Source organism: Centroberyx gerrardi, chromosome 9 (genome assembly GCF_048128805.1).
Source record: "Centroberyx gerrardi isolate f3 chromosome 9, fCenGer3.hap1.cur.20231027, whole genome shotgun sequence".
NCBI classification, from domain to species: Eukaryota; Metazoa; Chordata; class Actinopteri; order Beryciformes; family Berycidae; genus Centroberyx; species Centroberyx gerrardi.
The window spans coordinates 19,839,479-19,855,807 of record NC_136005.1 but is presented as its reverse complement, the minus strand read 5'-3'; the positions used below and the strand labels follow the sequence as shown (position 1 = coordinate 19,855,807).

At 42.2% G+C, this 16,329-nt stretch overlaps 1 protein-coding gene across 1 annotated transcript in view; it reads left to right on the top strand.

Moving 5' to 3' along the window:
• Positions 1-862: 862 nt before the first annotated feature.
• tgfbr3 (transforming growth factor, beta receptor III) overlaps positions 863-16,329 on the top strand; it is a 69,307-nt gene continuing 53,840 nt past the window's right edge. Inside the window, exons 1-2 of the mRNA XM_071926246.2 lie at positions 863-987; positions 6,342-6,521. Of these exons, the coding sequence (XP_071782347.2) occupies positions 6,461-6,521 (61 nt within the window). The 5' untranslated portion in view covers positions 863-987; positions 6,342-6,460. The remainder of the gene's footprint in view (positions 988-6,341; positions 6,522-16,329) is intronic.

Sequence of the window (16,329 nt, the reverse complement as noted above, 5' to 3'; positions counted from 1 at the left end):
GTGTGCCCCCATTTGGATTGAATCCTGCCTGAGCTTTTTCTCCTGTCTTCTTTGCCTCTCCCATGGTGGGATGGCCTAGTGGTTACAGAGACTGTTCTTTAACCTGAAGTTCATAGGTTTGATCTCTGCACCAGTCACTCTTGTGTCCACCAGCAGTTGTGTCGTGTGACACTGAACACTGAACACTGAACATCTGCCTGCTCACTCTGGATAAGAGTGCCTGTTAATGCCTAAAATATAAATTCTAGCTCAGAAATTTTAATCCCCCGGCACCCATGTTCATTTTCTCTGGCAATAACAGAATTTTTGAGTGTTCTTTGCTGAAGCGGGCAGGCACACTCATCAGAAGGGTTTAGTCAGAGACATTTGGAGTGTGTAATGATTAGTAACATCCCTCATTCTAGCACAAAAAACTGCTTTCCCAAACTTTTCATCTCAAGGACCCCCAGATAGATACACATCACGCCACTGGCCTCCGTATGATAAGATTTTATCCCAAGAAACCCCATCCTAGAGGATTTTTTGTCTAAGATTTGTATGGAATTGCATAACTGTCTATGGTGCAACCTTTGAGGAAACAGTCATACATTCTCTAATTTGGGATAACTTCTAGGGAGTGAAATAACAGTCAAATGAAAGTACTCCTCATTTTGTTGACGACCCCCTGGAAGGCCTTCAGGGACCCCTGGGGGACCCTGCACCCCACTTTGGGAAGCCCTACTGCTGTAGCCCACCTCGCGCACAGCTAGCCTCCTCCCCCGAAGCCCCACCCCCAAATGAAGCACTTAGTCAAAAGGGAGATAACTATTTAAAAACTTTGAGCGAGGGGGACTGTTTATTCAGACATTTGTAAAATAGTAACTTCGTCCACGGCTGTTTTCCCGACAACGGAATGGTGTGAATTTCATGTCGAGAGAGGAGCGATACCGTGATATCCGCGTCAACTTCAACCAAGTTTACTTGGGCATTTTCTGGAGACTCTGCATGGTACGTCCGTTCGTTTTCAAGGGATAACACACTGTATAGATAGTGTTTAGCTTGCTTCTAGAAATATAACTTATACCCATAGACTGCACAGCATCTATAGGCTACTTGGCTCCTATGAATACTGTAAACAATCTTTTCCACCGCTATGTCAAGCGCGTATAAATCCAGCTGAACATCTGTCTCTTGACGCCGTTGACATGTAGCCTATAGCTTTCCTTGTTTCTTTACTTTTTGAAGCCATATTACACTGTGTACACACCCATGCTGATGTCCATCTGTAGGCTGTTTTGTCCGTGTTTGTTTGAAGAAAAACAACAGCAACATGACACACAGGTGAACATTTCTTAAGAGTGTTTTTTATCCAGTGCATCCAGAAGTTATTCCCTGCGGACAGAAAAGGCATGATCTGCATGTCTTCTCTCATTTCAGTCCAAGCGCCCTGTCTCATGAAACGTGAATTACTGTGGAACTAACGGTGTCATATTTTAGATAAGAAACGTAATAATGAATCAATGGGAATCAGTTCCATTGCCGCATGGCGTTGTTTGTGGGAATAATTAAGCAGTATCTGTTGTTAATTGCTGTGTATGATCAGTCACTAATGGTAATCAGTGCTGCTTGTGAGCGAGGATGAGGATGGTAATTGTACTGGACCCCGGGGAAACAATATGAAAGAGTAAAGCAACAGTCTTTGAGTGCTTTAAGTGATCTCTCAATATTTATTCATCTCATGTGTTCACTAAGGAATTGTTATTAAGCTCAGACAGATAAAAGACTGATTGGTCAGCATTTTTTGTACTGGCCTCATAGCCCATAAGGCATTTGCAGTATCCACTGGTTTGTTTGTGTTCATAGCGTTGCCACACATGTTAATTGTAATGTTCCTCAAACTAGGGATGAAGTGAATCTAAAAAGCTGAATAATAAGAACATTTTGTCCTCACATGTTGTATGTAAAAGCTAAATTGGAATGGACAGTTCAAGGACATTTTTGAAGGAACATCTAGATCAACAACAAATTGGTAGTCAGTAATTGTTTCTTACTTTTTAGCCTCACAGTCAGTATTGGATCCAAAAATGATGCATCAGTCGGGCCTTAAGACACATAATTGTGATTGATTACAAACCTTGGCTATTTGCCACAGAGGTAGCCGTGTGTGTATGTGTGAAGGGACCTCCCGGTGGCTTGAGCTGGCAGAGGTGCACACCATGCAGCCGCAAAGTTGTGGGTTCGAATCCAGGCTTGCATGTTTGTAGCATGTCATCCCCCAATCTTTCCCATACAGTATACAGATGTGTTTGTGTGCTTAAGTGTGTGGGCACGGTTTCCAGCTGTGGGAGAAATGTATACATGCTTGTTTTTCTATATGCACAGTGACTTATCATTAGTAAGTCAAACCTACATGATTGCACTACATAAAAGCAGATGAGAAGACTGGGCAGTTGGTCAGTTCTGAGTCTGTATACATTCAGACTTATCTAAGATCACTCACCAGGTCATGTGACCATAAACTTAAAGATGACTTGTACCATATAGTGCAAGATGCAGTACATAACAGACAGACAAACAGAGAGACACTACTGGAAATGACACATCCCATCCATGTGTGCTGCTCTTCTTACTCCCTGCTTTGTGATCACAGAAACATATGACTCTGGATGTAAGAACCCTTAACTACAGTATATGTATAAGCGATGATGACACAGATATAAGCCAGGCCTTTAACCTTGAATTGACCGCAAGTATTTAGCTTGGTCTCAGTAATGTGCACTACTTTCAGTCTGGGGTCTGCATGTTTTGATGTCTTTTCCAGATCTTCTTTGAGTGAAATAGTAGCTCCGCTAAGACAGTCAGGGTTGAAGAGAAGTCACATGAGGTGATTTTGACTGTTGCAGCAACAAAACCAGCACTGTGTGTCCGTTTGAGCAAAACCCATGTCAACCCAAAACAAGACTTTGGTCTCTTTGCCCTGGCAACAATTAGCTGAAATTGTGCCACAACGTTTTCAAAATTCCATGCAATCTATTGAAGTAAAGACTCTAATGCATTTCCATCAGCGATGACAGTCCTCTTCTATCCCAGAGTAAACCTGGTTTCCAGTCTGTGGTATCACAGAAGCGTAAGATCGCACTTTGTAGATTGGTTTCAGCCCTGAATGTCACTTTCCTTTGGTTCGGTCTTTGGCTCATAGAAGATAGCGCAGCACAGTTTACCGCCACTTAGTCAGGGTGAAGAGATGAAGGGAAGAGGTGGGGGGTGGGGGGAGGGGGGGGGGGGGGGCATAAATCAAACGAAGGGCACTAGCTCTCCTTGACTAGCTGGAAGTGTAATATTTGTCGTGATCTTCCAAAATGACTTCCCAGCCCCAGCAGCTGCCAGACGAGTGAAAGGCTCTTTTGTCCCATGCAGCTGCTTGCACTTCAGAGCAATGCACCTTGGTACTTTGTGCATCTCGCTTCCCATGCAGCCTTTATGGTTCACCTCAGAAGATAGGTGTACATCTGTTTCTCCCACCCAGTACGCCCACTGGTCACAGAAGCAGAGCTCAGCATGCCTGCCAATTGCCAACCATGCATGAATGCAGTTCCTGTCACAGTGCTTCTCACTAGTCTTTCATATTTTGACACATTTTATAGATGTTACAATTGCAGTTTTGTTGCCATGAAGTAGTTTTCACAACTTTTTCTGTGTAGCCCACCTCTCCAAAATATGTTTTACTCATGATGCAATGTTGTAAGGTATTATGTGTGCCAATATTGCAACATTTTAAATGACTATAATACTAGCCCAAAATATTAGTTCTGCATTTAATCTCTTTTATATTGTAGGCATTTGGAAAAGTTTTGGCTGCATAACATAGCCAATAACCGACCATCCTAGCCAACTAGCCATAGCCAAAATCAGTTACTCCAGAATAATTTGGGACCATTTTAATCTTCCTGTGACCCACCTTTATGTCCTGATTCAGCCTTTGAAAAACATTGATCTAGATTATTGAATGGAGTAGCTCATGCACCATTTTAGTCAAATCAATTGGCCTTAACCTTCCAAATGGTGTTAATGCTTGTGAGAATCTGGAAGGGCTGTTTTCTGAAAGACTATGTGTTCCTAAGCTGCTGTGCTGCTCTGTAGTGCTGAAAATCCTCTGATTTTGTTAGTCTAATCCTCACAACTCACTGCTATGATGGCGAAGGTGATAGCCTTGCTTTCTGGCATTGAAACAATGATTGAAGAGCAAGTTTCATCCTGGTTAACTTTTGTTTAAAACTGTTGATGACAATTATTGAAAAGGCTGTCTTTTCTATCTTTCCCATTTGTTTTGAAGCGTTTTGAAGTGCAGTGGGTAGTTCTAGTCCGGTTCAGCCAAGAAAGTGAAATTAATATATCCATAGATGAGCTCACCTAAAAGGTTCTGTTTAAATTAGAACTCTACAATGTCATTACTTCATTTTTAGGTTGATTGCTAGTTGCTTTCTGAAAACAAATGACCTATTGGCATATCCTTATTTTAAACATCAATAATTCACTTGTAATGATACAATTACACTTCAAGCTTTACTCACCTGCAAATCCAACCAATCCAATCCAAATCCTTTCCTCCATTTTAGAGGAGCTCATGTGCATAAACAAAAGCATTGCTATGATTACTGTATTTCTGTGCCAAATACTGGCTGCCAAAATTAAATTAGATCTAAACTTCCATCTAAAAATTCTGAAATATTTGCGTGGTGACTATCTATGGCAAAATAAGGGATGTAAAACAGACATAATCTTGATCGGGACAATTTGAGATGTTTCTAATGATGGACTTTTTTCAGTATCACTTTATTTAAGGTAGGCATCATCAATATTGATATATTTACTTTTTAACTACTTTAATGCTGTTTTTACTATATACTGTCTACCACATCAAAATCAGCAAAATCATATGTAAGGCGGTATATAATTCCCTATATCTCCAGAAAGCTCAGCTATGTTTTCATTAGGTATACAGCATGTGACTGTAGCATTAATATTTAAGCCACCTGGTGTGAAATAAATGAAATGGTCAGCAGAATATTGCTGAGAAGCTGCAGCCTTTTCTCTCTCTTTCCTGATCTCTCAACCCCCTGCAGTTCTACTTTCCCCTCCAAATTCCCAGGAGGCACTTCCCACTGTTTGAGAGACACTGAAATAATGCATCAAAATCAAACCCAATCCCATTAAATGCAGTGCTTTGCTGCAAGTACTGGCTAACAAACAGTTAAAAAAACAGAAAAAAAAACAGAGCAGTGACCATCACCTCAAAATGCTCTGCTATCACTGTCATGCCTGGAAAAGTTATTGAGACTCTTAATGCTGATGTTTTGTGTTTTATGTTTTTCTTGTATTTTTGTGTAATGACATTTATGACACTTGTTTACTCCCACAACACTGATTTAGTTCTAAATAACTTCAAGTGAGCCAGTGGGAAGGTAAGGGATCAGGAGAAGGTGCAATACATCCAATAAAGTTCTTGTTTTTAAAGATAGAAACATCAAATGAAGAAACATTCTGGCCAAATAGACTCTAAGACTATACAGTGCCATTGAAATTGACATTTTCAACAGGATAGCAACAAAATGCTGTCAATGTTTGAAGATCCTGTAACATCCTTAAATCAATAAAGTAAAATACTGACCTTACCTGAAATCACTTTGCACAATATTTGAGTGTAATCAAATGGCTATGTTAAACTTTTATTATCATTATTATTATTATTATTTTATTATCTGATTCAATTACTGCTTGAATTATTTTGCTTTTAGATGGCCCAATTGTTCAATGTATCTTTTTGAAGCAGGTAAAGGAAAAAATAGAGGTTGTGTCTAAAAAGATTGGGCACCCTATAGGGCCTTTAATATGTGTTTTTTTGCCCTGTCATGGTGGTCAGTGTGTGGGGTTAGATTAGTAAATTTAAGGGTTCAGCCAAGGTCATGCTGTTTAGCACGGTTGCACTAAGCTGCTTACTCAAGACCCCGCTGGAGGATCCAGTGTTTCCTGACGCTCTCAATTAAAGTGTGTTAAATAACCCGTGGCATGTTCAAAAGTGTTTCACACCCAGCAAGCCAGTCAGCTGTCCCATGCTCCTGAGAGAGCTCTCTGACTGGCCATGGGCTCGGGTAGGTGTGTGCAGCACGATCCTTTGAAGCTTGCACGACCCCCAATTAACCCTCCCAGATTAATCCCCTGGTCTGCAGACCGCCGTCTCCCTTGTCTCATCTCATCACTCCCACAGGGAACATTAGGTAGAGCCCAGTTCCCTGCTGTTTGACCACGCTGAAATACAACCTGCTTCCTCTGGTTGACTTTCTCTACTTTTGTTCACTTTGCAGCTGGAGCTGGGAGCTGACTCTCTTCAGACTGCCTCATAGAGAGGGAACCTTTCTGAAAACCAGGAGGAAGGCCTGTTCACTCACCTTCCTCGTTTGGGAAGCTGCAGGATAAAAGCACAATGGCTGGAAGATCCACAATTCCCTCGTTACTTCTTGCAATATGTTGCCTGGCATCTGCAGGTAAGTTTTGCTCAATACTTATCTGTATGTATAAATAATGGAGCCGCTCTGTCACATATAAATGTGTATACATAAAAATAAAATATTCTTATCAGGAGTAGTCAAAGTCTAACCCGTCTAAGTCTGGTGTAGGGAATGCATGATGTTGAGTATTCATCATGCATTAAAGCCTGCAGTACCAGCACTCCCAAGGAAGTCCATTTCGCATTGAAAGGCCTCGTCACGGAGAGCCTTGTGTTGCCTGTTTCGTCAGGCAAATACGACTTTGCCCACACTCTGGGATTTTCCACTGTTTCTCCCAGCATGCCTTTCTAGACAGTGCTTGTCAGAGTAGTGACTAAGGGGGATTTGCATTAAGAAAGTGCTGACAAGTTCAATCTCACAATGCAAACACTCAGCAAGTCCACATGTATCTGTCAGATTGATTGAAATGAGATGTAGACACTGCCAAATACCCAGTAATTTACAGCTATTGGACAGACAAACCAAAGAGAGAGAGAGAGAATAACAAAGTAAACAGCTACAAAGACAAATGCAGAGACCCTGTGGTTGAGGGAATGCTTTCAATGGATCATATTCACGTCAGCCCCCTGGATGATTTCATTCACTCCTGCAACCCACACCATGCACCATTTCTGGTTGAAGGGGAATACATCTCACTTTTAAGAATGTACGTGTTGCTCTTATGACCTTTGACAATCCAAACAGTATTTGTGAATATGAACAACAACTTCTAAAGGTTAGAAACCTAATCTGTGACACCCTACCAAGTTGCTTGTGTGGCCTTATCACAGTGACCTTTTCCATCCTCTTTAGATCTCTCTCCTTGTTTCTGTACATCGGTGAGACATCACAGACTAGAGGATGGGACCAGCTGTTTTCTCTTTGCTTCTGGCTACAGGAGACTATAGTGAATATTCACTGATATTGACATAACTGTGCTAAGGCATAGGAATAACATCTGCAACTTTTTCATATAAATAAATAACCGTTTTGCTGCTCTCTATGCCGATTGATACCATCTAATAGTGATTAAACCTATAGCCAGTTCTTGAAAGCTTTCACATTTGCTGCTCTGAACACCCGGTGTCAGGTAGGTCTTTTCTGGGAAAAATCCTCTGCCACACAGGAAGTGATGCGTTTTATGTAGCAACAGCGAGTTGTTTGGAACAAATAGAAGAACTGGGTAGGTAGCATGAGCAGCGGAAAAGAGCGCCACCTACAGAAACCTCATCAACATAAAATCTGAAGTAAAAGTCATCACAGTGCTGGCCACACTGTTTGATCGACAGGTGATCTCTGGGAAGTGTAGTGCAAAAACGAATAATGAATTTTCATTGGAAAACTCAAATTGGCATTATTAACCAAATGAAAATAGGCAATATTAAACAAATGTACCATCGTTAAATAAATAATCATATATAGTGAGTAAATAGATCAGTTGAAATGTGGTTGAAGGAAACACTCATCCAAAAGTCTGCCAATGAGCCTCACCAGTCAGTTGGAAAAATTTGTCAAGTTATTGGTAACAATCTGGCGGCACCACACTGACATGCTAGTGTACAATTCCCCTTTTCTATGGTTTTAGAGTGTAAACTGTACTGCTTACAAGTGCTGGTTTCAGTGCACAATACAAGCCTTTGAAGTTGAACTCCAACTTTAATGCGCAATACCCCGTGTTAGTTTTCTGTGGTAGCGCTGGAATAATTACCAGGTAGAAGGCATGCTAGCTAGCGCTCCAGAAATGTGTGGTTCGCGTTTCCAAGGCTCTCAGTCTGATCGCCGCCACAGGCTATTATTTGAAAGGTTCTTCTCTATTCTCTCGAGGTTTGAACCGCACTCAAGAGGATTGTTGCTGACTATTACACAAACAATAGCAATGTAGTCAGCATGTGCTGTGGGTAGAGCAAACAGAGTTTCTCCCACAATGCCAGGATCTGCAACACAATGAGCTCACGTATGAAGTTTTCCACTGGATTCTTCCACATGAACCAAGAAGCATTGTTGCACTGAGTCACAAGGGACAGATGGATATTTACAGTGAGACAGCCAAATGCCCCTTCCTCTAAAGTACACTGCTCTAGCATCAAGTATAGTGACTGATTTATTGATCAGTCTTGAGATGCTCTTGAATCATCCAAACAGTGGATTTGTGAATGGGTACAACACAGAGTGCAATGTACACATTAAGGTAATTGGTCCATTTTTAAAGTTCAAGAATATTCCCCTATCTGCATTTCACGGTGGCAAATTAACTTTGTTTTGTTAACTGTCAGCAGTAGGCTTATCAATTACTTTCCGTTTCAGCTTTTTTATGCTCTACTCTCTCTCTCTCTCTCTCTCTCTCTCTCTTCCTCTCTCTCTCTCTCTCTCTCTCTCTCTCTCTCTCTCTCTCTCTCTCTCTCTCTCTCTCTCTCTCTCTCTCTCTTTCTATCATCTTGCAGCATCTGTGTAAACAGTCACATCTGCCCTCTAAACTTGTCAGGAGAGCTCTTACGTAATGTTTAGATTAGTCTGCAATGGGTCTTCTCTCTGCGTAATGCAATCCAGGATCTGGGCCTCCCATAACTCTTAAAAGTCAGACTGAAAGCACCTTAATGTTCATATTCCAAGTGTCTGCTCTGCTGCTTCACTCTCTTTTTGCTGTTTATACTTTTTTTCCATAGCCCTACTACCATTTTGTGTGTGCCTTTCCTCAATTTGCCAAAACCTTTATTTTGCGAAGGATATATTATGGACATTTGGGCAGACTTTGGGTTTCGCAACAAAATAAAGTCATGCAGGAGCCATGCCAGATATTAATTTGAGGCACTTGCCAGAAACAGCTCCGGCAGGATGCCGGTAATACTGGAGGCACAACGCCGGGCTGGTGGTTCACTGAAAAACACACTCGTATTGTTGAGTGCAGAGGTACTTTCTCCTCCTCTCATGCCCTTCCCTAATTTTTCTTATCCTGTGGCTTGATGAATGACAGAGCTATTAGTGGGAATCTATCTTAAGCCATTCTATGGGGAACCACATGGTCTTATTAAGGGACTGTGGAAAAAAACAACACCTGGATAGGGAAAATAAATTTTGCTCATATTCACAGTCCATACATTCAGCTTCAGGACTGTCAACTACAATGCTTAACTTTACTCTGAGGTATACAACCTCCTGTCTGTCTATGTTGTTTTGTACCCTTGGTAGATAACTTTCAAATTGATATCAGACCCCTCGCTGTGTCAAAAGCAGTTGTAGCACTTTTCCCCCACAGTTGAGCAAAAGGTTGTGCGATAAATTCTCGTCTATATCCACAATGCTTTCTTAAGGCCTGCAGGAGGGGACTGCCAAAATGCATTGTGCAACCGCTGTAATCTGAGAGGTGGGGTAGCCAGGGGGAGGAGAGAGGCAGGCGCAGGCGTGGGTCGTCCGGTCCAAATCGACACACTCCACACACGTACGGCGTGCCAAACCGACAAAGTTCCTTTCCAGCACGCTAAACCAGATGTTGCCCCGTGATTCATGCAGAGAGTCAGAGCCGCACAGCACAGAGGCTGTGTGCTGCTAGGGAGAGTGGTTGGGATGTTTACATAGCAACGGGAGTCCCGTGTGTGTCTAATTACAGGTCTGCTCTCCCCCATGGTGAGGCCTTTATCTCAACAACGCTGTCAAGGAGTTGAGGAGAGGCGGCAGGCGTTCTGGCCCTCTCTGTCATTTGGTAATTGAATGAAGGTTACTCTGTTATTACCCCGTTTAATTAACAGCAGCGTATACATTGATTTGTGGAATATTGACCTGTGATTTGTTTAGAAGTGGTGCTGGAGCAGAGATAACCTTCTCTAAGGTCTTGCCTGAGTCCATTTTCCCCCAGTCAATCACTTGCTCATTCTCTTACTCAGTCACTTAGTCATTCTCTCTCTCTGTCTCTGTCTCTGTCTGACACACACACACACGCACACACACATACACACACACACACACACACACACACACACACACACACACACACACACACACACACACACACACACACACACACACACACACGAAAGAAGCAAAAGCACCTACATCTACTCCAAGAGACAGGTCTCTACAGATAAACAAGTGACCCCGTACAGATCCGTCATTTCTTGTCAGCCTCCCATTAAGAGTACGCATACGCAGATCTGCAGGAGTGAAGTGAATCCCGCCTCCCTCCCTCCCTCCCTCCCTCCCTCCCTCTCCATAGTTCCAGTAAGCAGGCGTGTAAATAATTTCAGCCAGAGCCAGTAATGGGAGACAGCTGGGGTGATCGTGCATTTTCCATTGTGTTTCACAGCCCTATGAAAATAAAAAATAAAAAAAGCAGGCCACTGGAGCCGAGAAGAGTTAGAGTAAGAGAGTTATGTGGAGTGTGACTTCATTGAAGAAAGAGAGAACAATAATAAAAGAATTAACTCCCTCTGTCCTGATGCCTTAGGAAGTATTGGAAACAAAATCTGATTTGGTATTGATTTCTGATGGTTTCTGTTGAATCTTGTGCCATCAATTAGCTACAACCTTTTTTTTTAATAAGATGGATAGGTTGAGGTCATTTGTCTAGTTTTTATTTCTCAACCATGGCTAACGGTAAGTTTATGAGAACATCAGCTACTTAATCACCTGGTGAAGGTGCTTACTTTTGAGTGCATGACTCTATCTAAAGGTATTATCTGAAAAAATAGTTGTAATGTGGGATGCTAGCTGAAGGTTTCCAGGTGGTGTCTTTCATCAGAGCAGCCCCTCATGGGGCCTCACCTTCCCCACTCCATTTCCACCAGATGAGTCTTGCTGAAAGGCCGTGTCCCAATTTCGGAATGATCCTTTGGAAAATAGGAGTGCTCCTTCCAAAAGACGACAGTAGGCCTTCCTCCGAGCACTAAATAACAGATATTCTGCCTTAGATCACAAATACGCAGACACACAGACACATACAGACACTTAGAAAACTTCTTATTAGGCTTTTGCACTTGATTTTTTCAAACTTTGATGTGGGAATAGGTTTCAGCTATCTAATGGAAACAGTGGTTGTGGAGTTGTTGCCGTTTTAGGAATGAAACAACATATTGTCATATTGTCATATGACATATTTACCACAAGGATATCCCCTTCAGACAGTAATGTGCTGTTAAGGGAGGTGGAATATGCTCCTATCTGCTTTTGAAGCACCGTCAAAAAAAAAATAAAAAAATAAAAAGCACGTTATGATTCAGCTGCACATCACTCACACGTTAGGAGTGCCCCCTTGCTGAATGTACCACTCCCTGAATACCATCTACTATTTTTGTATTCTTGTATTTTCATACTGAAATTCTATTCATAGCTTATTTATTGTCTAGTGACTGGTCTATCCAACCCATTATTCACTGCGCTTTCCATTTGTTAACCTGTCTAGTAAAAGAGGCCCTCCCTGCGTCCTTTGTACGTGTTAATACATGAGGCAGCGTGGCATTTGACAAGTCATTCTTCTTTGCCCACCCTCTCCACGAGGTGAGGAGCCCCGGTGGAATGCGGCCTCTTCCAGCCTCTGTGAAAACGCTGCGTCTGCCTTGCCCTTCTTCACCTCTCCGGCTCCTTCACACTGGGCTTGAACATTGGCACAAAGGCCTAGCATTGTTTTGCTCTTCACTCTCTGCTGATGGCAACCCGCTGGTTCTCAAAGCCCTCAGTTATCACGTTGGAGCGATTATGTTTTTGTAAAGCATCCCATGGACAAAGAAATCTTATCTGGCTGTATTTGATGCCGCAAGAAAATTCCTATTGCACGCTTGCTAACCCTAGAGATGACCTATTGAGTTGGGTGTTAGCACCATCAGCTCTGAAAAATCATGTTGTTTTATAGTAATTTTGTGGGCTAAATCCAATTTAGTTGACCCAATGTGTTGGGTACTATTTACTGTACTATTCACTCTATAATGAAATCACTTCCTAATGCTCCTAATGAGCATTTAGCCTAGACTTACTCTGTTGATATTACCTAGGCATGGGAGTGTGTGTGTGTGTGTGTGTGTGTGTGTGTGTGTGTGTGTGTGTGTGTGTGTGTGTGGTGTGTCTGTATCCATTCATTTTTCCTCTGTCCTAGCACATTTGGATGTTAAGTTATTGAGATTGGGACAGATATGGCTATAACTGGGCTCTCTACACCATCACACACCCTTGTGGCACAGATCAGCATGTTGGCAATTGTGTTACTTGAGGCCTGTTGAGGCATGATGTGGATGAAATGCAGCTAATAAACCTGGAAACATACATGCATTGTAATTTACAGTGTTATGTAGACTCTACAACCTTTTGCCTCACCTCATGTTGTTCTATATGCCTTTAGACCTGCTGGATTTAGAGGCGGCAGTAACTCATCAGGTGTCCTTACAGACTTCAGGTGACATGGGAGAGAACTTGTTCACCAGGCTGTTAACCAGACTGACTTTTCATCACTAATGGGGGACAATATGAAATACTATGAGGGGTTCTGGCAAGGCAGGTCATTAAGGAAAAAAGAAACGAGGCTGACATCAAGTAGGACAGGACAAGTGGCCCCAGGGTTTGCCTCCCCCGCCGGGTCTGAATCTCTGTGAAGGCAGATTGAAGAGGCTGCTCCCAAAACCCCACTGAGCTGCTGTAAAAGAAAACGGCTCTTGCAGGCATCTATGATTGATGGGTGAGATGCCTTTGAAGTGGCAGTCCAGTCATTTCTTTCCTTTGCCCCATTTAACCAGTAAAGACAGATCTAAGTCATGCACTGTGCTGGGTGGGCCGATGGCTGATGCACTCCACTTATCTCACCAAACTCAATTGGCAGTTTGTTTGAGACCGCCCCACACACCCACGTTAATGCTGCCACACTGTCGCTGCTGCAACAATTTACTCTCTTTTTGCCATTTCCACCTGTTGAGGTTCTGCTCAGTATGTGCCCAAGGTTGGTTTGCATCCAAGTGCTACCTTCGTGGAAAACTAGAAATAAGCTATTTGTTATGTTCTCAATCCAAAGAGTAGAACTATACTGTCAATTCTGTACTGTTAATTGTATTAGCGCTTGACTGCAATTAATGGATAAATATGATATTAGTGATACCCGACCAGTTTGTGCAGGTAGTCTAAAGTACAGTTTTACTTTCACTATTCGGGTGTTTTACTTGAGACATTTGTTCCTTTCAATCCACAGTTTTTTGTTGGCAGGTAGCCATTTACCTCTTTTTAGATTCAGCCAATTCTTGTTTCCTGCCTTGACAACTTTTTTGTTCTTTGATACTATACGTCCAGACAGCACATGTCAACACCCATCAGTAGAGACATACTATGGCAGCACAGTGAGTAAAATCTTTAGTCATATGCCCACATGTGTTGGCCTGGGTCTCCCAGCTGTCTCACTTTACACAGTGGCTCCTGTGTTCCTCAGGGAATTAGCCATGTCATCCATCTCTTCAAAGCCCTCTGATTTATGCCCGCATTTAGAGGTGGGGAGAAATGTACCCACTTCCATCTTCCCTGTCTGCCTCTGGCTTGACATGCTGTTCATAATTGGCCGTGTATTTTTCTTTTTTTACTAATGCAGATGTCTTACCAACAGGTGCCTACTGCATATATTCTGTCAGGACTGATGATTAATAACTGGGCTCATTGTCAGTATCGGAAGAGTTATCGGCACGCCTCTCACCTCACAGAGTGTGTGGGCTATTTTTATTGAACAAAGCTATTAAGTTGCATTTTAGATCAGTCCTTTACAAATGAGCCTGCTACATCTTCTTGTAGAAAAGAAAGACATATTGAAACACTTAAAGGAATAGTTCACCCAAAAATGAAAATTCTGTCATCATCTACTCACCCTCATGCCAGTTGAAACACAGGTGAAGTTTGTCCATATAGCACACAGGGAGGTTGCCAAAACAACTGAAGTCAGTGGGGACCAGTTCTTCAGAGTCCCAAAAAGACCTATATTTACACCATAATTTAGTGCAAATCTTAACTACAGCTGATTGATTTGCAACAAATAATGTGTATAGGTCTTTCTATTCACAGTGTGATTGTTTGGCTGTTTTTGTTTTGGAACTCTAAAGAACAGGTCCCCATTGACTTCAGTTGTTTTGGAGAAGGCTGCTACAAAGTTGTGCTGGCAACCTCCCTGTGTGTTATATGGACTAACAAATTTCACCTGTGTTTCATTTGGCATGAGGGTGAGTAGATGATAACAGAAGTTTCATTTTTGGGTGAACTATTCCTTTAAGAAATATCAACCAATATCAGAGTATAGCAGCAGAAAAAGCTGGGCCCTAAGTTTTCAAATGCTGAGAGATAAGTTTCTATTGGCACAATGATTTCACTTTTTATTCAATGGCTTCATTGTTGCTGGACTTTTTACATCCACAGGGATGTAATTTATTGTCTGACCACCTGTTAACATACTTTACAACTTGATGAAGCTTTGCCTGTGTATCCATTCTCACGCTTGCTCCCTAACTCTCCACATAGATAAAGTATAATCCATTGAAACTAGCATATCTTTTCACTGCTTTTTAAATTGTCAGTAAAGAGTGTTTGGGCGATACTGGGTTATGGACAGATTTGTGTGACATTTGACCGCAGATTTCACACTTTGATGGGGGAGTTTACGACTTCCCTGATGGAGTGCAGGCTCACCCCTGCCGCCCCTCCCTTCATCCCATTCCAACTTCCTCCTCTTATGCATCCAATTTTACTGTCCCAGATAGGCCAGGCCAGTGAAGGGAACTCACACTATCCCTATGAAAGGATTTATCCACTTCCTGTATTAGTGGCCCAAGGTTCAGGGGTGAGCGAGTAACGGTAGTGTCAACACTGCAGGGCTAGTGATTCTTAAGCCCAAAGCCCCTTAGAAAAACACAAGCAGGCAGAATATTACGTTCCCTAAACTGGTTTGTGTGGTTCATGGTCCATGGGAATCATGCCCTGCAGTAGAGAACCAAGGAGACCAGAGGATTGGTTTAATCCTGTGCTTCATATGGGAACTGGGATACCTCAGGCTGGAAGCAGACATATTGACACAGCGGCCCCATAAGTCCCTTCTGTACTACTTGTATTTATTGTAATCAACCTTATCATATCTTTGTATAATTGAACAAGTGTATTCAAAATAAGTTCCATTATTTTCTTCATCTGCACCATGATAGGAGACATAGGCGTCATTTGTTTTATGAAGCAAGTGTTGACATTTTGTAAAAATCATCTTCATTACTGTGACCTTTGTATCCATCTGAAGAAACACAGTTTGCCTGCTTGCTGAAGGCTACTGGGAACTAGGCATGTGAGGATGTGTGTGCACAGTGGGGGAAGGTTGTGTTTGTTTCTCTTCGGAAATGGCTTTGTGGGAATATCAGATTTGTCCCTAACTGGCACATGGACTGACATCACTTCCTGTACCCAAATCTTGGCACAGTGCCAATAGTGTGAAGGGCAACAAAGTGCATTCCTTGGAACCAGAGGCGTTTTATCTCTAGTACGATTTGAGAGGAGCATGTAGATAAATTTACAAGAATAGAACGGACCTTGCAGAGAGATCTTACCCCTTCCCAGAACCACCCATGTGACAGATCTTCAGTGTAGAATTAAAAAATATGCTTGTTACATAGCATTTCACCTATTTCTCAGGCTAATTCCACCTTGATATTATGACCAAATAAATGCCAAGATGATGAGCAGTGAACTACTCCTCTCTGCCCATCTGTGTGTACCTGACTGGTACAGTGTGACTGTGTTTAAGCTTGGAGCTAGGCAAGACTTTGGACTTCACACAAGCTTTGTATGATGTAAAAGCTGGATCATTTGGTCCTTATGT